Source organism: Wolffia australiana, chromosome 8 (genome assembly GCF_029677425.1).
Source record: "Wolffia australiana isolate 7733 chromosome 8, ASM2967742v1".
Taxonomy (NCBI): Eukaryota; Viridiplantae; Streptophyta; class Magnoliopsida; order Alismatales; family Araceae; genus Wolffia; species Wolffia australiana.
The window spans coordinates 13,497,501-13,522,014 of record NC_135842.1 but is presented as its reverse complement, the minus strand read 5'-3'; the positions used below and the strand labels follow the sequence as shown (position 1 = coordinate 13,522,014).

At 41.1% G+C, this 24,514-nt stretch overlaps 1 protein-coding gene and 1 pseudogene across 8 annotated transcripts; one reads left to right on the top strand and one right to left on the bottom strand.

Annotated features, from left to right (window-relative positions):
- The first annotated feature begins 3,554 nt into the window (after window positions 1–3,554).
- Window positions 3,555–11,626, top strand: LOC144706315 (ankyrin repeat family protein / regulator of chromosome condensation (RCC1) family protein). Of its 7 annotated transcripts, none has more exons than XM_078579212.1 (12): window positions 3,593–3,695; window positions 4,547–4,677; window positions 4,800–5,028; window positions 6,326–6,503; window positions 6,605–6,833; window positions 7,395–7,534; window positions 7,687–7,976; window positions 8,263–8,475; window positions 8,559–9,044; window positions 9,356–10,027; window positions 10,101–10,601; window positions 11,073–11,626. In XM_078579212.1, exons 3-12 carry the CDS (start codon window positions 4,816–4,818, stop codon window positions 11,310–11,312), a joined length of 3,162 nt encoding a protein of 1,053 aa, XP_078435338.1. In that variant the 5' UTR covers window positions 3,593–3,695; window positions 4,547–4,677; window positions 4,800–4,815; the 3' UTR covers window positions 11,313–11,626. The 7 variants fall into 7 exon arrangements, with proteins under 7 accessions (XP_078435331.1, XP_078435337.1, XP_078435338.1 ...); XM_078579210.1 differs by lacking the exon at window positions 3,593–3,695 and adding an exon at window positions 3,711–4,016 and having other exon boundaries at window positions 4,803–5,028; XM_078579209.1 differs by lacking the exon at window positions 3,593–3,695 and adding an exon at window positions 3,711–4,016.
- Window positions 11,627–11,750: 124 nt separating this feature from the next.
- On the bottom strand, window positions 11,751–16,199 carry LOC144706316 (histone-lysine N-methyltransferase family member SUVH2-like; annotated as a pseudogene). Its single transcript, XR_013582230.1, has 2 exons — window positions 14,731–16,199; window positions 11,751–13,043 (listed from the first exon to the last, which is right to left on the bottom strand). The product of XR_013582230.1 is annotated as a histone-lysine N-methyltransferase family member SUVH2-like (transcript).
- Between the last annotated feature and the right edge of the window lie 8,315 nt (window positions 16,200–24,514).

Sequence of the window (24,514 nt, the reverse complement as noted above, 5' to 3'; positions counted from 1 at the left end):
CTTTAGACCATTAAGACTTCACCGGCGGGGGGAATCCCTCTCAGACTCGGAGGCAAACACCGCGTCATGACAGCACAAGCGGCTGTGTAAGAACTCAGGGCGGCTTCCAGAGGGGCTTGGGAAGCTCGAATCTGTGCCAGGACGGAGGAGAAGAACAAGGGAAATTGTAAACCAAAGCTTGACGACGACGATCGGCGTCGCCAATCTTGTCTTCAAATCAGGGTGGATCAGTGAGTGTTTCCAGTCAAAATTGTTGATATTCAGTAGGGATTTATCATCCATTTGAGTCTTATTAGTTTAATTAGTGATTCAATCTGTTCGATCGAAGAATTGTTACGGTGATTTTATGTGGCATTTCATTGAACACCTCGCATGTTCGATGATTATTTGCTTGATTTACCTAAGTTGTACTATATCAACCTTATAACAAGTATAAAAATCTAAATACAACTATCTTTACCTGACTTTTATCGAGCATTCTGTCGAACACCTCACAGCCGCTCAACAGAAATACCACTTATACTCGATTTTCTACTATTAAAAATATATATAAAATATATAAAAGCATAAAAAAGATTAAATACTGTATACATCTATCTGTTTTCGACCTCCTATTGGGCATTTGGTCGAACACCTCTCGGGTGTTCGACTAAATCGACCCATTATTTCATTAAATTGATTATAAAAAACTATATAAAGAAAAAACAAAATAAATATATTAACTATTTGATAACCAAGTAAACATCTATAGAAATACATAAAAGTATATTCTCTTCATCTATATACTTACTATCTACTTACTTAGTTATGTTATAATTAGGTAATTAGTTAATTCTCTCCCTATCTATCTTCTTGATATATTTATGTACTGCTCTAGCTTACCTATATATACCTAATTAAATAATCTTTCCCTATCTATCTAACTTTTTCTTCTTGTTCTTGCTCTTATTAAACTAGTTACTCTTATCATATACTTATCTATCTTTTCACTAACTATATTACTATCATTCTTAAATATAATATCTGATATCTCAATTCTTTATTATTCTTAGTATCTCTAATACATAGTATTTTTCTAACAGTAGGTAAGTGAGCTTTCCAAAAATTAGTCAAATCTCAAGATACCAAGCCTGAGGCGTTTCAATCAGCCATGCAAGAAATATGCATAAGACAGTTTATTGTTAGAACTAAGGGTATCATTGAGATTTGCTTCTTGAACAGCGAGGACATAAGCAGAGTTGCTTCTTGAACAGTAGATACATATGTAAAATGGATTGTAGGTAGAGCAATAATATAGTGGTGATACTAGTGTTATATTGGGGTGAACTACAGTAACTAAAACTTGGTTGACTGTGCGATGCAAGGATTGGGTACTTCTTAATTATCCAAAGCTTATGATTGAACTAGGTGGTTTAACTTAGGACTAGGAAGGATAACTCCTCACAACGTGGCCAAGAGCTGGGTTGAGCAGGTATAAAAACTTTTTATACCACATTTTTCCTGTCTACTACACATACATAAACAAAGATAGACAACACTAAATACATTACAAAATATCATTCATGAACATCTCTTAGGTATAAGAAGAATATAAGGAAAAAAGTTAGACTGATTCAAACCCCTTTTTGATTTATTGATGCCATACTGTTTACCCACAAATTCATCTACGTTAGGAATAGAAAAATAAAAATTCTAATCTCTCTCAGTTTTATAAGTCTACATTAAAAATCCTTCAAAATATTAATTTGAAAATGCACATATGATCATTTGACCATCGTAGACTAGTAGTGATCAAATTATATGACTTTGAGGGCACCATAAAGGTTTGTAGTAGTCTAGGACAAAAACTTTTGACAAAATATTTGATATTAATTTCAATACAAATATTGGGTATATTTCAAAAATGGGATAAAATTGAAAGAAGTATGGGTTGTCTTTAATGTAAAATATTTGCTTTCTCATAAAACTACGTCCACCCAGAAACACATACGAGGGGCATCACAAACTAAGATAACTCAAAATGGCAGTTTGTGACTGATTTGTATCATAGGGATGACTTGAATAAAAATATAAGGCATATCTATAAATCTGAAAATTTTGGAAAAAGTAAGGTGGGATATCCAGAGTATTTCCCACGAAGCGACATATAGTATGCTAATACCAAACTAACATAAAATGAAGCATAACAATGACAGTCTGTCACTGAAATGTTGATTAGCGATTATATATTGTATTAGTTATGGGGCGGTTTGTGCAAGTCTTTTATTTAATAGGCTTAGTGGAGAAGTTGACAGTAGATTTAACTACACCACCATAAAAAAATGACAATTTTGTTTAAAATAAGGGATGTAATATTAACCACCCTGCAACATATACCAAATACATCCTAAAATGACCACAAAAGAGGGCAGTTTGAAACTAAATTGCATCTTATGGATCACAGGGAATATTAACTAGAATAAAAATACAAGACATCTCTGGAAATTTGAATTTTTAGAAAAAAAAGTATGTTGGGTTATCCAAAGTTTATTCGCAAAGATGGTTGTCCGTGATTGAAGTGTAAACTAGAGATCATATTGCAATTAGGGAACGACAGCCGTCATCCGTCATGTCACATGTCACAGTGACGACAATGTGACGGATGACGTGACGGTGGCGGATGACGAACTGGTCGTGACGGTGACGGGGGGCCTCGGACAAGTGACGTGACGGGACGGCCGTCACGGATGACGGCCGTGACAGCTCTTTAAAAATGACAGATTTAAGCTTTTCAATGGCCGAGATATCATCACGTGGTGTCGCTAACTTGATTTCTTGGCATTTTGCAAAAAAGTCCCTGCATTATTTTGCGCGCACAAAAGGATGCAGTCCAAAGATAATTGGAGATACGCCCCTCCAATGCTCTCTCCCCCGCATGGTTGTCATTCTCGTCATACGTGACGGTGATGCCGTCCGTGACGGATTTTTCTGAATTCCTCTAAGAATTATATTAGAAACAGAAACCTTTTATTCGAACTTTACTAAACTAAAATCAGGAATTTATATTATTAAACCAGCAATAAAATTTTTTATTCTTTATACTAATAAATAAACATGTGAAGTTTAAGTATATTGTGTTGAATAACATACACATAGACAAGCAACAATAAAAAATAGGCAAAAATTCAATAGGATTTCATTTTAATAGAGAAGCCCATATCCATATCAATTATCTATTATATATGTATATGATATGGATTCTTCTTGGGTCTATGCCCGAGTGGTTAATGGGGACGAACTGTAAATTCGTTGGCAATTGTCTAGTGACGGGATGCTGACGTGACGAAACTTTTTTCCGACAGTCAGAGATCGTCATCCGTCCCATCACGTCCGGGGCATCACGTCCTGGACTTGCCGTTCCCAAATCACAATATCTACTGTTAATTATTAATGGGCAGTTTCTGCAAACCTTAATTTAATTGGATTAGTGGAGAAGTGGACCGTTGATTTAATTACACCCACCATACTTAACCAACAGTCAGGGATATTTAATGGTTGCAGCGGTTAGCTCAAACTCCCAAAAGTCATTTCTTTCCTTTTTTTTCCACTTTTCTTTGCGTGGAGAAGGTCAAATTGGGAGGAATTGGGTTGATTGCGCGCTGAATTGTGGCGCTGCGGTGCAGATCTCTCCTTCTGACAGCTGATGCGGACCACAGGTAGACCTCTATCTCTCTCTATCTCTAACTTTCTCTCTCTAGAAATCGGGAAGAGAGAGAGGGACAGGAGAGGTCTGGCGAACAGAGTTCTTCCTTTGGGGATTCTGGAGATGGCCACGATTGTTTTTGAGCAGGCGGATGAAGGGTCGAAGCATATTCCAAGTTTCGGATATTCTGATGCCGTGATAGAATCATATTTGGGAGAGGCGTAGAGAGGAGGGCGGGAAGAGCCCATTTTTTCTTGAATCTCGATTTGGGTTTCTCTGCCCTTCGTGGGTTCTCCAATGCCGGCATAGATTTTCTCTCTGTTCAAGATTCGAGGTCCTGGGTTTTCTTTTTCTAGCTTTTCTTTGCCTTTTCATCGCCTTCTGAATGTTGAAAAATATATGTTTTTTCCCTCTTAAACTGCAGTCGAGATCCCTTTTCTAGGATGGCGAGTTGAATGTTTTTGTTGGATCGTCGTCAATGGTGATCTTTGTAATTTAATATCGAATGATGTTGGAAAAGATTTTTGGGTTTTTCGGTGTCCATTTCTTTAATCTCTCGTTCTCCATAAATTTATGCTGGATCACCGCTTTGGATTTCCTTGTAATCAAACATCCTACAATCTTGAGTGATTGAGGCAAGATTTTTTGAGTTTGGTAGAATCCATTTCTTCAATCCTTGATCTTTGTGCATTTCTGCTGGATCATCGCTAGAACTACTTCTCGTATTCTCTGAATCTTTTTTCAGATTTCCTCTTCATCGAACATTGAACCGTCTTGAGTGATCCGGGAAAGTTTGTTAGTTTTATTACGACCCATTTCTTTCATCGTTGGATTAAAAATCTCTCATTCTTTATGAGATTTCAGCCGGATCATCAGCTGCGAAACTACTTGCACTCTCTGAAGCTTGAGTCGGAGTCCCTCGTAATTAAGCAGCAAACAATATTGATTGGTCGAGGACAGATTTCTAGGACTGTTGGCATCGATTTCTTTAAATCGTTATGTGAAGAACCACTTATTCTTCATCAAATTTCTGCTGGATCTTCATTTGAGAATCTACTTGTATTCTCTGATGCTTGTTTCAGATTTTCTAAATTCTGAGATTATGTTTGAAATTCAGCAGGTGATCTTTGAAGATGATACAGCAATCAGTTAAAGACATTTGGTCTGCGGCAAGAGAAGGTTCCCTTAGCGACTTGGACTCTGCTATCTACCAGCTGAAGAAGAGTGGGGTTAATATTAATGCTAAGAATGCTTCTGGGTTGACTGCTCTTCACATTGCCACGTGGCGAAATCACTTGCCCATTGTGAAGAGGTTGCTTTCTGCAGGTGCTGACCCTGACGTGAGGGTATGGTTTTATTACTTTTCCTTCGCAATTTTTTTCTTAGGCTGGAAATAAGTAACTACGAAAATTATGAAATAATGATACTTTGGCCTTATTTGAATAATTTTCTCCTGATTCTGTTCTTTATCATCATTTGCCTGTTGTGCAGTGGGTATGTTTTTTGCCATTTTTATTGTGATTTTTTGAGTCGACTGAGAATAATCAGTTCGAGATTTTACTATTTGTGACTGATGAATTGAAATCTTTCACCCGCGCATTACATACAAACGTAATGATATAACTTGAGAAGGGTATTGAGATAGATATGGACATTGATAGATAGTGATAGAAAGGGATAGATCGAGAGAGTGATAGAGTGAAAGAGAGAGTGATAGGGACAGAGGGAAAGGGATGCATAAACATACAGGGAAATAAAGACAGATATGTAGATAGAGAAAGAGACATAATTCCAGATATTGGTATAGATAAAGATATATAGAGTGATAGGGACAGATATATATATATATATTCTTTAAAAAAGTTATCTATAGTTAGAAAGGAAGGAATCCTCAGATGGAGAGAGACATAAAGATAAATATTTATAGTGAGAAAGGAACATAGTCCGGCTATAGGGATAATTAGAGACCTATGTTGAGAGATAGATATAGAGAATAGACTGAGACAGAGAGTGACAGATACAGAGAGGAAGTGGATAGACAAATAAAGAATATATATATATATATCTATATATAAAGAGAGATGAATAGATAACCCAGTTGTAGGAATAGACATATTTCTAGGTGAAATTAGCTCGGCGCAAAGGTTATAGAGTGATAGAGATTGAGAGGGAGGGATGCATGATAGAGAGTTATAGGGTCAGAATCCTGATATATAATACAGCTTTTTTTTGGGTAGGCGACGGTACCAACCGTTTCTTGGATGAATAATGGTATAAGTACCCTAGTCATGTAGTGAATGGGGGGATTACTCATTTTCTCTCTTTCTTGTCTCATCTCTGATATGTCCTCAATGGAATGATATCAGCATATTTTCTAGGTGATATATTTAAAAAACATATTTCTAAATGATAATTAGCTCTGTACTAATAAGGTTATGGAGTACTGGCTGTGGATATCCTTGGCTCATCATTCTAGGATGAAGTGTTTGATGCTGTACAATGCATCTGCTTTCTTTTTCTCTCGCTGTTCCCTTGCATTACTAGCACAGATCTAAATTGGAGATAATCCCATGGTACATCATGCCGTGTTGACAATTTTAACTGTCTGGGGAGTTCACATCATTAGAATTTCAAATTTTCTAGGATGGAGAGTCTGGATGGAGCAGTCTCCACAGGGCTTTACATTTTGGCCATTTTGCTGTTGCCGGTGTTCTTCTTCAGTCTGGTGCCACAATTACGCTAGAGGACACAAAATCACGGACACCTGTCGATCTTATATCAGGGCCTGTGTGCCAATCCATCGGAAAAGACCGTCATTCAAGTATATTACTAATCTGGTTTTTTTTCTATTTTTGCTTCATCAGAAAATCCATGCACCATGTCTATATTCATAATTAAAGGTTTTATATATTTTTATTTCAGTCGTCACGGAGGTTTTCAGTTGGGGAAGTGGGACAAACTATCAACTTGGAACTGGAAATGCTCACATGCAGAAGTTGCCATGCAAAGTTGATGCTCTCCATGGCACTTACATTAAGATGAGTGCCGCAGGAAAATTTCATAGTGTTGCTGTTGGTAGTTGTGGGGAGCTGTACACCTGGGGATTTGGTAGGGGAGGTCGTCTTGGTCTCCCAGATTTTGATATCCACAGGTAAATTTTGCATTTCATAGTTTTCGTGCTTTTTAGATTTTGGTTTGCAAGAAATTTAATAGTTAAACATATTTTTTCTAACAGTAGATAAAGAGTTCGGTTACTCTAACAAATCCATTCCTAGGTGTTGAACACTTCTGGGAGGATGAAGATGACTTGGACGATGATTCATCTTCATCATCATAATCTCATCATCTAGAAGCTTGTGGCGGCGGGTACAGGGGATATTCACCCCTCCATTGTCATGCTCAACGTTCTTGTCATTGTCTGCCACTATGAGATGATGATTATGACAACATCTTTCATCATCATCATTTTTCTTGCATGTAAAACTGAGGATGAAGATTGATCATCATCCTTCAGTCATCATCGTCAAGGGCAGAACATTGGGTCTAACTGATAATTTTACCTTCCCGAGTCTTGAAATTTCTTTTCATTCAAACTGACGTTTCTCGTTGCAGAAAATAATGATAGTTTTGAACATTAAATGATATCCGTCTCTTGTTTGAAAATAATTGGTCTCTTGTCCTTATCTTCTGGTTGGCTTGTTATTCCTTGTAGCGGTCAGTCTGCGGTGATCACACCTCACCGAGTGACTGTGGGGTTAGGTTCAAGGCGTGTCTATGCTATTGCAGCTGCCAAGCACCATACTGTTGTCACAACGGAAAATGGGGAGGTGTATACCTGGGGATCAAACAGAGGTATTCATGACCCTCAAACACTACCATTTTGGGGTTTCTTTTTAAATGGTTGTCCCATGAGCTGAACAAAGCTAATAATTTCTCTAGAAAACACAATATCTGAGTAAATTTCTTTTTAGGCGCCATTAAATTTTGCTCTTCGTTTCATACAGAGGGTCAGCTTGGGTATCCTTCTGTTGATACTCAGGCAACACCCAGGAGAGTCAGCTCCCTCAGATCAAGAATAGTTTCCGTGGCAGCTGCAAACAAGCACTCGGCAGCTGTCTCTGAATCTGGAGAGGTATTCACATGGGGTTGCAACAAAGATGGCCAGCTTGGTTACGGCACCTCCAACTCAGCATCAAACTGCATTCCACGACTGGTCGAGTCCCTCAAAGGGAGAAACCTTAAGGCTGTCTCAGCCGCAAAATACCACACCGTTGTCCTGGGTGTAGATGGGGAGGTATGCCACTTATAAAAGCTATCCCCAATTATTGTCAGGGGTATTTCTGGCATTTTCCCTTCCCCTAGCTCGTTTTAAATACATGTAACCCTTCTCTAAGGAGGTCAGTTAAGAACTTGGGTGTCAAGTTGAGTCTGTTGTCAATGGTTCCTTCTACTTTTTCTCTCCATCTCTCTCCACCTTTCTTTCCAAGATCCTTAAGCCATTGAGATCTACACCGAGGCATCTGGCACAGATTTTCATGTGCAATGGTTAATCTTGTCTTACTTGAGAAATCCACATGCAGGTATTTACATGGGGTCACAAGCTTGTGAACCCAAAACGAGTTATCATCGCCCGTAATGCTAGAAAAGGAGGGGGCCTGCCAATGGTATTTCACCGTTCTGGGCGACTCCAGATTGTGGCCATTGCTGCCGGAATGGCCCATAGCACTGCGGTTGCAGACGATGGCTCTGTGTTCTATTGGACGTCGTCTGACCCAGACTTAAGATGTCATCAGGTTCCAGTACCATGTGTAGACTCAACTTCAATGACCCTGCGAAAGAAATCCCTTTTAATGGTTTTGTTTTTTTCCTCTTGTAGTTGCACTCCTTGCGGGGAAAGGAAGTGGTGAGCGTCTCTGCGGGGAAGTATTGGACGGCTGCTGCAACCTCGACGGGTGATGTCTATATGCTTGATGGAAAAAAATACAAGGATACGGCTCCTACACCAACTCGCATTCATGGAATTAAAAACGTGACTTCTGTATCTGTTGGGGAGACCCACCTCCTGTTCATATGTGGCCTTTATCATCCTCCAAGCTTCGTGGGACTTGAAGGAGGTTCCCAGAAGACAAATCCGGAATCTTGCAATGACCTTGAAGAGTTTGATGCAGATTTCATATTTGATGACCCACTTCCGAAGTCAAACCTGGCGGTAGTTGAAGAATGTACGGGCAAGCCCATCCCCAGTCTGAAGAGCCTCTGTGAGAAAACGGCAGCCAAGTTCCTCATGGAGCCGCGCAATGCTATTTCTCTTCTGGAGATTGCTGATTCTTTAGAAGCCAATGATCTGTGGTCATTTTGCGAGGTGTGTCCTGCTTTCTTCTTTTGATCCTCATTCATCTTTTGACCCTAGTGCTTCTCGCATATAATAATTGTTTTGAAGCATTCTGGGGTTCGATTTTTATCTAAAAGCAGTGTTATTGATGAGAAACAATCCCTTCATTTACGAGGGTTAAGCTTGTGCTAGACACCTAGAATTTTCCCCAGTTTTGTGGGTTAATTCATATAATGTCATCACACCTGAATGCCATTTTTTATGATGAAAACTGGGATGTTTGATTTCTGAGGTCAGATCTGGTGAAGTAATTTTTGATTTTTAGAGTTGCGGTTTTTCAGGATATCGCCATCCGGAACATTGGCTTCATTTTCACCATCTCTGCATCGTCTGTCGCCAACACATCCTCTGAGGTCCTAGCAAAGCTTGAAAAAGCGATGGAAGCAAAATCGTTGGAACATTGGAGCCACCGACGGTTGCCGCTCCCTACAGCTGCTGCCTTCCCTGCCATTATCCTGGGTGAGGAGGACGAAATATGTTCAGTCAATACTTATGAAAGCCACTCCAAGGTCTTGGAAAATTCAGGCAGGCACGACTTGGAAGGTTCTTTCCTTCCATCTGATGCAACTGACTTTGAGATTGTGAAACAAGTTCGAGCAATTAGGAAAAAACTTCAGCAGATTGAGATTCTTGAGGAAAAACGATCTAGAGGTCAAACACTGGATGACCAGCAGGTCGCAAAGCTTCAAAGCAGGCCAATTCTGGAGTCAACACTCGCTGACTTGGGATTTCCCGTTGAGCTTCACCAGAAGTCTTCTCCATCAATTCAAGAAGATATCAAGGGACAAAAGAAAAAGAATAAAGGAAAGAAGACGACGGCTGACTCTCAGAAGAGCAAAGTGAAGACCAAGCAGCAAGAGGACGCAATCCAAACTGGTGTTCCTGTTCCTGATTCTGAATTGGAATTATTAGCAGAGAAGGTAACGAAGGAGGAATGTTGCTTTCACAAAAAGGTTTGCCCACAAACCATTTCTCTTGAATCTGATGTCTTCCTCTCTCTCATTCTCACTCTCCTTAAACTTGCAGGAGGAAGAAGAGACTCTCAATCCAGCAAAAGAGGCCGTCTCTGATCCCCCCGCCTGCAGTAGAATCATTTCCAAGAAAAAGAACAAGAAGGGTGGGTTGTCAATGTTTTTGAGTGGCGCTCTGGATAACACTCTCCAGATAGTGCAGTCGCCTCCGCCACCTCCTCCGAAGAAAGAGGGTCCAGCGTGGGGTGGGGCTGCCAGGATCTCTAAGGACTTGTCTTCTCTTCGCGAGATCCAGCAAGAACAGAGCAAGTTTGGGAGCGTTGACCATGCCAGAAATAGTAAGATGCCAATTGCTACAGCTGACAAAGGAGGCAATAGTGGGAGGACCATGCTTGGTTCAGTAGGCCCATTATCCCCATCAAGCCCCATCCGGGTGGGTCCATCAGATCGGGTGGCTACACCGCCAGACGCAGGGAGAAGCCCACCACCGTGGTCTTCTTCTGGTAGTTCTCCAATCCTCTCTCGGCCATCCCTGAGGGACATCCAGATGCAGCAGGTTTGTTGCAATCAATTTTAATTTGTACTGTCTGATTTGGTGGAGTTTTCCATTTTCCCATTTCTCTCTCACCCTCTTCCTCTCTCTCTCACTCTCTCTCCTGTGTATATAAATATATACAAAGTGTCCATTCCTTCATATCTTCATCTCTAAGTCGCTCTTAATCCATCTCCAACTGTTAATTATTGTCTCTCCCTCTCTGGATCCAAGGCATGCATTTTAACCTCTATCGGCATTTTTGTCTCTTTCTCAATCTGTCTTCATCTTTATCTCTCTCTAGATCCAACTCTTTAACTTTCATCCCCTTCTCCCTCTCTCTTTGTTTCTTTACCTCTGCTATCCCACTCTATCTTTATTTCTGTGTACACATTGATATGTCAATCTCCATCTATATCTCTATCTTCTAATCACTCTAGTTTAAGTTGGTCTTTAGTTCTGTTTCTTACTGCCATACTTAATGTGGGCGAGCAGGCAAAGAAGCAGCTACTGGGAATGGCACACAGTCCGAGGTCAAGAACCTCAGGTTTTACCGTGCCTCTGTCGGGCCCTGCCTCACCCTCGGAGACGACCTCCCCCAGTTACTGGTTCAAGCCTGAGATGGATGTCCCCTCCTCCATACGTTCCATCCAGATTGAGGAGAAGGCCATGAAAGACCTCAAGCAGCGCTACAGTTGCGTCAAGCTCATCAGGCCTTGTCCCAATGCATCATGATCTCATTTCCCTTCCATGAATCCCCTCCTCTCTCTCTCCCTCTCTCTCTCTATATATATATGCATCTCTCACTTGACCTCCACTCAAGTCACCTCCCATTCATCCATGAGTAGACTCATCCTCTCACTTGTACATTTGAGGTGTAAATCCAAGCATTGTAGATATTGGAGATCTTTGATGTGTACAACAATAAATAAATTTCTGAGTACAATTTCTTGATGCTTTCATCTTACTTATGATGTCATACCAGGTGGATTTTTAGCTAGTGTATGACATCTTAGGATAATACAAGTATGGATTGAAAGTTTTTATCCCATGGGAGCATCCTCAAGTCTCCATCTATTTTCTGGGTTTGAAAGACTACATCTTATATTTTGTATTTAATATTACTGTTACCCCAATGGCCCTCTCGGAGACCAATGCTTGGTGAGAGCATAAAATATCTGGGCTCCCTGGCAAGGGAAGTTATAATTTCTAATTATTTTCCCTTCCCTCGAGAGATACAAGTTTCTTTGATCGTTGACAAATAGAGGAACCGAATAAGAGCATTCTAGACACGTGTTAGAGGAAATCTGGGCATCTTGATTTTGTTTCTACATCAAGAAGTATAATATGAAATAAAGAAATAGTATAAGAATTTAAAAGGACAATATCATTTGATTTAAGTTTGGTAGAAGGCAAGGATGAAAGAGCGCCTAAATAAGGGTTTTGATAGTGGTACACAGAGAAAGAGATAGAAATAGAAGGACAGAGAGAGATAGAGAAAGACAATAAGAGAAAGAGATAGTAGGAAACTTAGTGAGACAGTGAGCGAGAGAATAATAAGAGGAGAGAAGAGAGATAATAAGAGGAGAAATAGTGTAAGAGTGAGACTGAGAGAGAAAGAGGGAGAGAGTAAGAGAGAGAGTGTGATCCAGAGTAAGAGAGTGAGAGAGGAAAATAGAAAAAGTGAGAGAGAGAGGGAGAGAGTGAGAGAGAGTGAGAAAGAGTAGGAAAGTGAGAGAGAAAAAGAGTAAAAGTGAGAGAGAGTGAAAGAGAGAAAAAGGGAAAGAGTGAGAGTGAGGGAGAGAGAGTGATAGAGAGAGTAAGAGATGTGAGAGAATGAGATAGAGTAGGAGAGAGTGTGAGAGAGAAAGGGAGAGTGTGTGAGAGAGTGAGAGAGAGTGAGAGTGAGTGAGAGAGAGGTATGGCTAGAGAGAGAGTGAGAGAGTGTGAGAGAGGAGAAGAAGACTGCACGTAGGCCTGCGGTTTCCAACTTTCAGGAGAGAATTTTGGGGTTTCATAAAAATAGAGAGAAAGATATAGAAAGAAGCCTGTACGTAGACCTGAATGATTTCATCAATTTGTAGGAGATGGGAAAGAGTGTTTCGACAGAAGCAGAGAGAGAAAGAGATAGGAATTGAAGAAGAAACCTGGGGGACAGAGCGACAGAAAAACACATAAACAGAGAGAGAGAGAGAGAGAGAGAGAGAGAGAGAGAGAGAGAGAGAGAGAGAGAGAGAGAGAGAGAGAGAGAGAGAGAGAGAGAGAGAGAGAGAGAGAGAGAGAGAAAATGAAACCTGCAGGCGTTGCCGGAGAGGAAATCCAGGGGGATTTGAGGACGTTGCTGCCGGCGTGGATGACGCTTGAGAACAACGCTGGAGAACATTGGAGTCCCTGCAGTTGAAGCCCGTTATCCGATGAACGTGCGTTACAGTTGACCTCGCTGCCCGTCGTTTCTGTAACTGTTTTCTGTAAAAGAACCTTTCTTATGTGAAACCCATAAACGAAACAATAACCTTCCTTCTCCTTCACCGGTGGAGGAAGGTACAGCGAATAAGAGGCCACGATGAACATCATACATCTATTTTCTTCAATCAAATTGGTAAATATGCGTCCCTCTCTCTCCCACTTTTTCTCTCTCCCTCTCTCTCTCTCTCCCTCTCTCCCTCTCCTTCTCTCCTTTCCCTCTCTCTATCTCGCTCCCTCTCTCCCTCTCGCTTTCTGACTATTGCTCTCTCCCTCTCTCCCTCTACCTCTCCCTCTCTCTCTCTCCCTTTCGCTTTCTCACTATCGCTCTCTCCCTCTCTCCCTCTCCCTCTCTCCCTCTTGCTTTCTCACTATCGCTCTATCCCTCTCTCTCTCTCTAACTCTCGCTTTCTCACTATCGCTCTCTCCCTCTCACTCTCCCTCTCTCCCTCTCTCTCTCTCTCTCTGTCTCTCTCTCGACGAAGGGAGAAGGAGAGCGCAAGAGGGAGAGAGGGAGAGCGCGAGAGGGAGAGAGGGAGAGCAAGATGGGCGGAGAGAGATAGAGCAAGATGAGAGAGATAAAGAGGGGGAGAGGGGAAGAGAAAGAGAAAGAGCTAGAGAGGGAGACAGAAAGCGAGAGAGAGGGAGTGAGACAGAAAGGGGGAGAGGGGAGGGGGGAGAGAGATAGAAAGCAGGCAAAAGAGGGAGAGGGGGACAGAGAGCGAGAGAAAGAAAGAGAAAAAGAGAGAGGCAAATGGAGAGAGAGATTGAAAGAGGCAGAGACGAAGAGAGTGAGGGCACGAGGGGGACAGAGAGAAAGAGAGAGCATGATCGACAGAAAGAGAGAGAAATATAGAGACGGAGCGAGAGAGAGTGAGAGAGAAAGAGAGACGGAGCGAGAGAGAGTGAGAGGGAAAGAGAGAGAGGGGAGAGAGAGCGAGAGAAAGAGGACAAAAAAAGAGGGAGAGACGAAGGGAGAGAGATAGAAAGGGGGAGCGTCGAAGGAAGAGAGAGAGCGCGATGGAGAGAGAGAGCGCGAGAGGGACTGAGATAGAGAGTGAGAGAGAGGAAAATCAAGAGAAAGAAAGAGACAGATAGGGGAAGACCGAGAAAGAGTGAGTGAGAGAGAAAGAGACAGAGGGGGAGAGAGAGCGAAAGAAACAGGAGAGAAGAAGAGGTAGAGACGAAGGGGGACGGAGAGAGATAGTAAGAAGGAACGACGAAGGGAGAGAGAGAGCGCGAGAGCGAGAAAGAGAGAGAACAAGAGGAACAGAGAGAGAGAGAGCCAGAGCAAAAGAGAGAAAGAGATACAGATAGAGACAGAGCGAGAGAGAGAGAGAGTGCGAGAAAGAGAGAGAGAGGGGGAGAGAGAGCGAGAAAAAAAGAAGAGAAAAGAGCATCAACTTTCGTTTTTGTCAGCCGGGCAGCATGAACTTTCATGCTTGTTCAAAAAATAGCACGAACCAATAAGAAGACGCCAAGTGGCGTCTTCTTCTTTTTTTGTCAGCGACGGTCAACTGATGACGTGGCTTCCACCGTGGCAGCCAGGTGGACTCCACGGCGGCATCCACGTCTCCGGCCGCCGCCGACGCCGCCCGTCTCCGCCCCCCGCCGCCGCCCCCGACGACGTATCCCTCGGCTCCCGATCCCCCTCCAAGAACCCATCTTCAAACCTGAACAGCGAACTCACCTGAGCAGCCGATGCCCTCATCCTCGCGCGCTTCTCCTCGTCGATCCGATCGATTGCTCGCCGAACGAATCCCCCTCCTTCCTGCAATGCCACGAACAGCGCGATCTCCGACCAGTCCACCACATCGCTGAACGGCAGATCCAAGATCGGACGGTCGGAGACGACGATCGGCACGCATCCCGCCTTCATCGCCTCGCCGATCGGGAAATCGCCGCCGTAGCCTTGGAAGAACAAACAAAACTCGTTGGCTGACATGATCTCGGCGCGTGCGCTCGGATCGCAACATCCGTTCACCGCAATCAATCCAGGAACGGTCTGGACTTCGTCCGTAAGTGCTTGAGCGGTCGGATCAAGGGACTCCGGCTGGGAAGCGCTCGTCGAACCGCAGCGGCGCGTCGTCGTCGTCGACGTCATTGAAGACGGAGACGGGAAGGGTCTCCCTGCCGGAGGAGAGGTCCAGGGAGAGAATTCCTCTGGCCCTGAGTATGTTGAATTTGAGCTCCTCGGCGAGCTTGATGGCGATGGAGCCGAGCTTGGGCTGGTTTTCGATCCTGGAGAGCTTGAATTTGAAGACAATGAATCCGGACTTGCCCGGCTCGGACCAGCAGCGGTTCACCCGGTAGACGCCGTCGTAGACGTAGAACCTGCCGGAGGGGCTGAGCATGGTTTTCAACCCGGCCGCGCGTCTCCGGCCGTGACGTGGTCGATCCCGGCCTGGACCTGCCCGTGCAGACCCACCACGCAGAGCTCGATCCGGAAGAAGAACACGTCGCCGACCCGGGTCCCCAAGATGGGTCCGACCACGCGGACCTCGCGGTTCAGCCACAGGCCCTGCCTTAGCATCAGCGCGGCGGCGTTCATGGCGGAGGAGCCCTTCTTCCCCCAAGGTTTGAAGATGGGTTCTTGGAGGGGGATGGGTTCTTGGACGGGCGGCGTCCGCGGTTTGAAGACGGGCGGCATCGGCGACCGGAGACGGGCGGTGGCGGCGGCGGCCGGAGAGGGGCGGCGTAGGGCAGGAGACGCGCGGCGGCTGCGGCCGGAGACGGGCGGCGTCGGCGGACGGAGACGGGCGGCGGCGTCGGCGGCAGGAGACGGGCGGTATCGGCAGCGGCCGGAGACGTGGATGCCACCGTGGAGTCCACCTGGCTGCCACGGTGGAAGCCACGTCAGCAGTTGACCGTAGCTGACCAAAAAAGAAATGCCACTTGGCGTCTTCTTATTGGTTGGTGCTATTTCTTGAACAACCATGAAAGTTCATGCTGCCCAGCTGACAAAAACGAAAGTTCATGCTCTTTCGTAGTATTTGCCTGAGAGAAAAAGAGGGAAAGAAAAAGGGAGAGAAAGAGATAAATAGAGGGAGCATCTTTTCAGCTACTGTAACTGATAGATAGATAACTATCTTTTCAGCCAAAATAGAGGCCAGAAGCGCACAAGTATTTGCTTTATAGTAATAGAGATTGTTACCCCAATGGCCCTCTAGGAGACCAATGCTTGGTGAGAGCATAAAATATCTGGGCTCCCTAGCAAGGGAAGTTATAATTTCTAATTGTTCCCCGGTGATCTTTTGGTTCACTTTTTGGTGGCGTTATTACAATGATGCCTTCCAGAATGCAAGAAAATAAGCTACTTGCTTCCAGAAATTTTCACTTTTTATGTCTCAAGAAATCAGGCAAAACAGAAAGAAAGTTGGAAGAGATTAATTTTTAAAGAGGAATAAACGAGTGGAAAAACGAAGCAGTTGAATTTTTGGCTGTCAAATCCTTAACCATGCATGTGAAAATCAAAAAAGGAAAATACATAGGATTTTTGATCAAGTATAGGGCCATTGCATTAGTTCCAACTCATCCAGAGAGAGGAAAAAGAGCCAAATAATTCCTCTATCATTTCTGTTGTGGACTGCATGCAATGGTGTGGCATCAATAGTGAGACATTGAATGTAGTGTTGTACCAATATTTATCCCATAGAATGAAAGATGTCAAGTTGGTTGGTTTTTCACCCATAAAACACTGAAAATAATATTCAAGGCAGTGACTGACCACCTTGGTCTTCGTGTTGTTCCAGGGATTATACACAGTGCTGCGTTGAAACTAGAATCTTGGTGTTTGAAATATGTTATCAGAAATGACTGGTGAAGATCTCGTCCCAGTCATTGATGATGGAACATAAAAACCCATGACGTTTGACAATGCAAGATATGAAAGCATATACCATATCCCAGGCACAGATATATTGTGGTCCAATGGGATATGGGGGAACATAAGATATAAAATTTGACAAGGGGAGAGGACACAAACCTCATTCTAATGCTTTTCCTAAACCAAGTGGTTTTCTACCCCATTACCTTTTTTATCCTACTGAAGCCTATTCTCCTATAATATCTTAAAAATAATTGGCCTGTGAAAGATTTATTTTTACAAGTCCAGCCACTGCTAGGGTAACTTCAACAGATGACCATGAGAGGTAAATAAAGAAGGATAATTGGTTTTGCCTATTCCCTTTCATCTGGGGAGGAGGAATCCATTAGGGAAGTAATATAACCTGAAGAGGTAAAAAATGAGAGATTTAGTGCTCCAAAAAGTGGGGCCCGGTTGGAACCAAACCATCCCCCTCCTGGTGGCCTTTGATCTGTCTTTGGACTTCCTTGGGGCATGCTTTGGGGCTTCTTGGGCCTATCGTGCCTTAGATGTCATTTCCTGCCACTGAAATTTATTTTAATTCATTAAATAAATCATCCTATGGCCTTTGGCTCAAGGAAATGTTAGAAGTACGCCATTTGACTTCAAGGGAGTCTAGAAGAGTTACTTCGCAACCAAAATTGATTCATATTTGAAATGAAAATTTATGATTAGGAATATTTTTGAAAATCCATGTAATAAAACATTGATTTAGGCATTACCTGTTGCATAAAAGTGCAAACACAATCATCATCCTAGGAATAATGCTGGGTAAGTATCATAATTCTCATTGTGATTACAATGCATAGGCACAAAATTAAATAAAAAATGACACACATAAATAGTCAGATATCTCCTCAATCATATGAAACTTATATGCATCAATATCCAAAAAATACCTGAAGGTTATCTCTTTGCGCATAATTTCAAAATTATCATTATATGAAAGTAGAATGTGTCTCTAGTCATCGAGTCACAGATGCTTGGAACAGGACTTTAGGGACACAAACACAGAGACATATTTATTATTCTTCATTACCTATCATAATTATCTTGTAATATAATTTGAAATATTTCTTTGAACGATGAATGATGAATAATATTACCTCTGAGAGAAAGTGCAGCTAAAAAATACGGAGAGACTACGTGATGTGTATCTGAAACTCTGTAAGATATGCATTTTCAACATACTCCAAGACTTTGCAGGAAAAAATGGATAATAATATCTTAGATGGGATGCTGTATTATCTGTTAGGAAATAACTACAATTTCTGTTCATATTATGACTTGTAAAGTTACTAATTGGATACATTTTCATATGCAAAATCTAGAACAAAATTACACATCTCTAATGCAGATGAAGATACTTATATTACAATATTTAATTTGTATCTGATTAAAAATTTCCCTGAAAATGGCATATATTTTATGATAAATTAAGTCAATCACAGTATATCTACATTATTTATGTTTTTCTCATGCAATAAACTAATATCAGTTTTTTGGCCAATGTGGAACCGTAGAACAACAATATCAAATTTGATCTTTGGAGTAAGCATGGATGAATGTACGGTACATTTATATTTTTTAGTTGGCCTTGTTCAAAAAATAAATTTTCATTCTTGTGGATGGGCCTTTTCATATCCAAAACACATGAAACTTTTTGTAAATAATTTATGTTCAACTCAATCCAAACAGTATATAAAAACTTTTTTATAAAACCTTTATCCTACTGACTCTGGTGTAGAACTTCTGTCTAATGCATCAAGCAACATGCATGTTAGGTGCCACTAGAGATTGGGGATTCAATCTGATCGTTCGAATGTTTGAATGGATCGGGTATTTAAACGATCGAATCAGAACTTTGTCAGACCAGAATTAGGTTCACTTCATACACGATCTTCACATCAAGTCGGATCGTATATTTTTTGACGGGGTCCAGTGTTCGGATCGAATAATGAGATCCGATTCAACTAGAACTGGAAGTTTGGATTGAAACAAAAAATTTAAATTAATAAAAAATAAAAATAAAAAACAAAATATAATGAAGAGAGAGAAAAAGTGATGAGTGAGAGAGAGAGCGCGTGGTAGAGAGAGAACATACGACAGAGAGAGAGCACGCGAAAGAGAGAGAATGCACAACGTAGAGAGAACACACTATAGAGAGAGAGAGAGAAACGAGGAGATCGAGAGTGAGAGAGAATGATAGATAATAAGATATTGAGATTTGAGATTTGATATGAGAGAGAGAGAGAGAGAGAGAGAGAGAGAGAGAGAGAGAGAGAGAGAGAGAGAGAGAGAGAGAGAGAGAGAGAGAGAGAGAGAGAGAGAGAGAGAGAGAGAGAGAGAGAGAGAGAGAGAGAGAGAGAGAGAGAGAGAGAGAGAGAGAGAGAGAGAGAGAGAGAGAGAGAGAGAGAGAGAGAGAGAGAGAGAGAGAGAGAGAGAGAGAGAGAGAGAGAGAGAGAGAGAGAGAGAGAGAGAGAGAGAGAGAGAGAGAGAGAGAGAGAGAGAGAGAGAGAGAGAGAGAGAGAGAGAGAGAGAGAGAGAGAGAGAGAGAGAGAGAGAGAGAGAGAGAGAGAGAGAGAGAGAGAGAGAGAGAGAGAGAGAGAGAGAGAGAGAGAGAGAGAGAGAGAGAGAGAGAGAGAGAGAGAGAGAGAGAGAGAGAGAGAGAGAGAGAGAGAGAGAGAGAGAGAGAGAGAGAGAGAGAGAGAGAGAGAGAGAGAGAGAGAGAGAGAAGGCATTGGTTATACAGAGAATTCACTCCTGTGTCTTAAAACAATCTTTTAGAATCATAACAACGAAGTGCAAAGTATGAGATTGAGCTCCATTAGATGGATGTAAATACATTTGATACGCATTAATTTATATAAATGTAATGCAACCAAAAAACTTTGTATCAGAAGAACAAAAAAGCAATTGTTTTCAACTTATAGAAATATATACATGGTCTCAAGCAAGCCTCCCTTTAATGGAATTAAAAGTTCCATCAAGTCATTGTCTCATATAGTTTTCAGATGAAAAAAACTGATTAATCAGTGTATTACAATTTTTGTGGGGCTAACTCAACAGGTTCTAGCCTGGTAACTCAACAGGGGTTAGCGGTGCTGGATTTCTTAGACCATCTTGCACGACTAGATTGATGACAAGCAAAATACAAGGCATGTGGAAATTTCTATCAAAGTTGGGGTTCATTTTTCTTACTGCACGTGTCAACGACGTAATCATTGATATGTTGTTACTTGCGTTGTATATTGTAATAGGATTACTTTCTTCACTAGTCCAAAGTCAATCGACACCTCTAAAAGAAGTTCCATGAGACAAATCATACTATGTCGTCGAAGAGTTTTCTTTATTGCCAAGACTCTATGCACAGTGATTCAAAAGAAAGTGAATCATTCATGTGTACATTCCTCAACTTTATGGCAAAAACTTATAACTATGGATAGTGAGTCTATCAATGTTTGCTTCTCTCAAACAAAAAAGACCTTTGCGTATTCATAAATTGTCTACAGATACAGTATTCTCATCTTACGTTGTGCACAATAAAGTAATACTTATTTGCTATTGAGCTTGACATGAAGCTCCTTATGGATCTTCTGCAAGTGTCTCCAAAACATAGTTTGTGTCCCATCTTTGTTCCTCTAAAATGATTGTAGGGTTTTTTACATGCACACCCTACATTCCTCTCAAAAGTAGTAATTAGTGGTTGAGGTCAAACTTCTACAACACTCTCTACAAGTGGATGATATTCCTCACTTGGTTAACGTGCCATCTACCACACCCTGACGCTCCATCGTGAAAATTTCATTTCTAAACGTTTCTGGTAGAGTTATGAAAAATTATGGGAGCCTATTTCAAAATGGACACTCTTCGAGGATATGTCTAACCAGTCGTTACTTCAGGGCGTTATTAAAAAATAAACTCGGAGATCTTTCCAAATATTTAAATGCTTAAGACCAGTTTCTTGTCAATCGTCCAGTTCAATTCTCAAGACCGCTTTCCAGTTCCCTCAAAATTGCGGTCAAACACTCTTGAGAGTGCAATAAATTGTGACTAAAAATGCATTTAAATGGCAAGGAAGAAGGGGTATAATTCAATTCATGTGATATGTATGCTTTGACACCTCCAATAGTATGTATAAGGAACTAAAAAGTTCCCTTATAGCTGCATATCTTGGGATAGAATCCCATTGGATTCAGGCTTTGAACCCAGTTCTCTAGTCAACAAAATGTCAGGTAACTTAGGCCCCCGCTAGCCCACAGCCATGTTCAGCCAACTCTGTAAATTCTCTTGGAAAAATAGAACAAGATATTCTTCTCCGTCAACTCGAATATAATGAAAGACTTTCTTGCAATAGCAAGAGCTGCTTGACATGCTGAACAAGGTCAACACCAATGCTTAATTAAAGTTATAATTCAGCCCCCCATTAAGCATAGCCATGTGGCACTTGGTCAATCCATTATATCAGTTATCATGAGAGATCACCCATCCTGAATGTCTATCCCTTCAGTGAAGAGGCCTCAACAAAGGCACTTATGGTGATATTACCATATGGAAAAACAAACCAAAAGTTGATCATTTACAGCACACTCGATGCTGGTGTGGCCGTAACCACATTACCATAAAATAGGGAAGAACAATTGAACAAGAAAGGGTTAAAGGAGAGAAAAAATAGTCGATCCAGCCAACTATTTGTTGCATGTTCTTCTGCCAATAATGCATGAAAATTATTTCGTTTGGTTTGGAGTCAAAGGTTGAATAGACAACATCAAAGGTCACTTATCTTCACAAGTCCCTACTGATTTCTAATCGGTAGAAAAATACTTAAGTATAAGAAGTTTTTATGATGTATTAAGTTACAAAATCATCTTAGATACGCAAAATCTTTTAGCACTGTTCTCAGGCCAGGTATTAATATTTTCTGTATCATCTATAGGTCAATGAAGGAGCACCAGATGTTTTTCAGATTTTTTTTTCAGGGGTGTTGACAAAGGACAAAGGGCACCTTCTTTTGAGGATAAAGTTGGAAACTTAATTGATTAAATCTTCTTAACTAAGTAAACGAAGAACTAAAAAATAATAAAAAATGATGATCAAAATAACTTGACTTATCATATATTCATATGATGTCATGAATTGAGAATCAATGGGCCATTCACTTGGACTATAAAAGAGTTTTAGCAATAACTTCAACTCAACAACTATTGAAGTCAATGGGCATTTTCATTGTATGTTCTTAGGTAATACTGTCTTTATGTGGTTTTTTGTTTTTATTCAGAATATTTTTTCACTAAAATAATAAATTATATGAACGTAATTTAAAAGAGTTATCCACATTTGAATATTTTTTATTTTCAAACTCTTTATGTGGTTTTTTGTTTTTATTCAGAATATTTTTTCACTAAAATAATAAATTATATGAACGTAATTTAAAAGAGTTATCCACATTTGAATATTTTTTTATTTTCAAACTGTTACATGAAGCTACATTCTATTAATTTTTATAGTGCACATATTTTTAAAATCACTCTACTTTACGCCATTGTGATTCATCGAACTATGGATGGCCATGTGAACAAGGTGATTTCCATCAAATAAACACTTGTGGATTGGTTATATTTTAGTGCAAGGACGATATTGATTTCAGAGATTTAGTTCCTCATTGTGACTGATTCTTTCATTGTGAAAGATAATGAGAAGATAATGTAAAATTCATTTACGACATAACTCAATGAAGTATACATGTGGCGGTGAGAAGTTTTGTCAGCGTCCACGGGCTTCAATTATTTATGCTGAAATTTGATTCGAGCTGATTTATAATCCTATTAAAAGGAGGATATAAATGATATGAATTGTTATGCTTAACTCCAAAGTTTTTGTTTATTAGTTCAACATGTTACCGGATCATGAGATGGCGAATAGGATTTGAGGTTAAAGTTGTCGAACTTTCATGGCACATCTCGGGTAAAAATTCCAAAACTTGAAACTTAATACACGATTTATACATTTTTCGATACATTTTGAAGCTTAATACATTTTGAAGATATTTTATCATGGTTTACAATTGAGTAGTTGTGTCCCAATTAACACATAATAGTTGCAGTATGTCCAGATTAAGAAAATTATTTTTGTTTTAAATATTCGTTGGAGTTGTCAGCATCATAGAGAAGCTTTTCTATTAGACTTCGTCAAGTTACCGTCATAGGAAGCATAATGTACACCCGTGGCATTGATGGGCCATCATAATAGACAAGACAGTAGTATCATGCTTCATTATGTAACTGACAGTTTATCAGAGAATATGATGAGGCAGTTTTATTGATTATCTCCCAACGTTATCTTGCTACAGGTGTACTGGCTTCCAGAGTTGAAGAAATTCTACGATACTGCATCGCTGTAAAAAAATCATTCGGGCAATTTGTAATGATTTTCCAAATTACCCTATTTTGATAAGACTTCCCTCCCAGCAGCGGTTTAGATGGAAATGACTTGCCTCGGAAATGATCTTCGCCGACTATCTCCTAATTTCCACGTCGGTTAATCACTGTGCATCTCTATAAATATGCACAGAGAAATGCCTCAACATAGGAACCTCTCAAAGTTTCACAAGTACCAGAGAGGATGTCACAGGGCTATCTTAGTTGTGATGCTGCGATCGGTCGAGATGAGGAATCCGGTCCAGCGATGAACAAAGAAGAGATTATGCTCGTTAACGAGAAGGAATTTGTGGGGCCGGTCATATCTAATGAAGAAGACGAACCTTACGCTGTGAAGGATCCGGCTCTTGGCTCATCTGAGTTATCTGAAGAAGAGAAACTTCCCGTTAAGAAGAGCATCGCCGGAGAAGAGAAACTTCTCTTTGAGAAGAATATCGCCGGAGAAGAGAAATCTCTAGTCACGAAGAACATCGACAGAGAAGAGAAACTACATGTTGATAAGGACACTGCCAGAGAAGATAAACTGCCGGTTGAGAAGAAAGTAGCGAAAGAAGTAAAACTTCCCCTCAGGAAGAGCGTAGCCAAGGATGAGAAACTTTCAGCTGAGACGAACAGTACCCAAGAAGAGAAACTACCTGTTGAGAAGAACGTAGCGAAAGAAGTAAAACATACCGTCAGTAAGAGCATAGCCACGGATGAGAAACTTTCAGCTGAGACAAACAATACCCAAGAAGAGGAATTACCTGTTGAGAAGAACATCGCCAAAGAAGAGAAAGTATCTGTCGAGAAGAACGTAGCCAAAGAAGATAAACTGCCAGATGAGAAGGACATCGCCGGAGAAGAGAAACTTCCAGCTCAGCAGAAGATAGTTAACGACGAGAAACTACCGGTTGAGAGGAACATAGCGAAAGATGAGAACCTGTCAGTCGTACCCAAAGAAGACCAATTGCTTGGTAAGACCAGGCGTCAAATGCCTTCTTTTGAACATCTGGATTTCGACACGCTGCAGGTCGTTGTCTCCATCGCTGCTTTCTGCTGCATGTACGGGCCGGTTGGTGTCCGAAAGAATACCAGCATTGCTGGTTATAACGGCAGAATAATAGATATTCTGCCATGCACAAACCGGACTTGGAGCAACTTCTGCGATTTAATCGCAGAACTTCTTCTTGAGA

Bases quoted from the DNA above. Each gene is read 5' to 3' on its own strand.
- LOC144706315 (XM_078579205.1), top strand. From the start codon at position 4,816: ATGATACAGCAATCAGTTAAAGACATTTGGTCTGCGGCAAGAGAAGGT. The intron at 7,977-8,262 runs GTATGCCACTTA...ATCCACATGCAG, and splicing joins TCCTGGGTGTAGATGGGGAG to GTATTTACATGGGGTCACAA. The intron at 8,476-8,558 runs GTTCCAGTACCA...TTCCTCTTGTAG, and splicing joins CAGACTTAAGATGTCATCAG to TTGCACTCCTTGCGGGGAAA.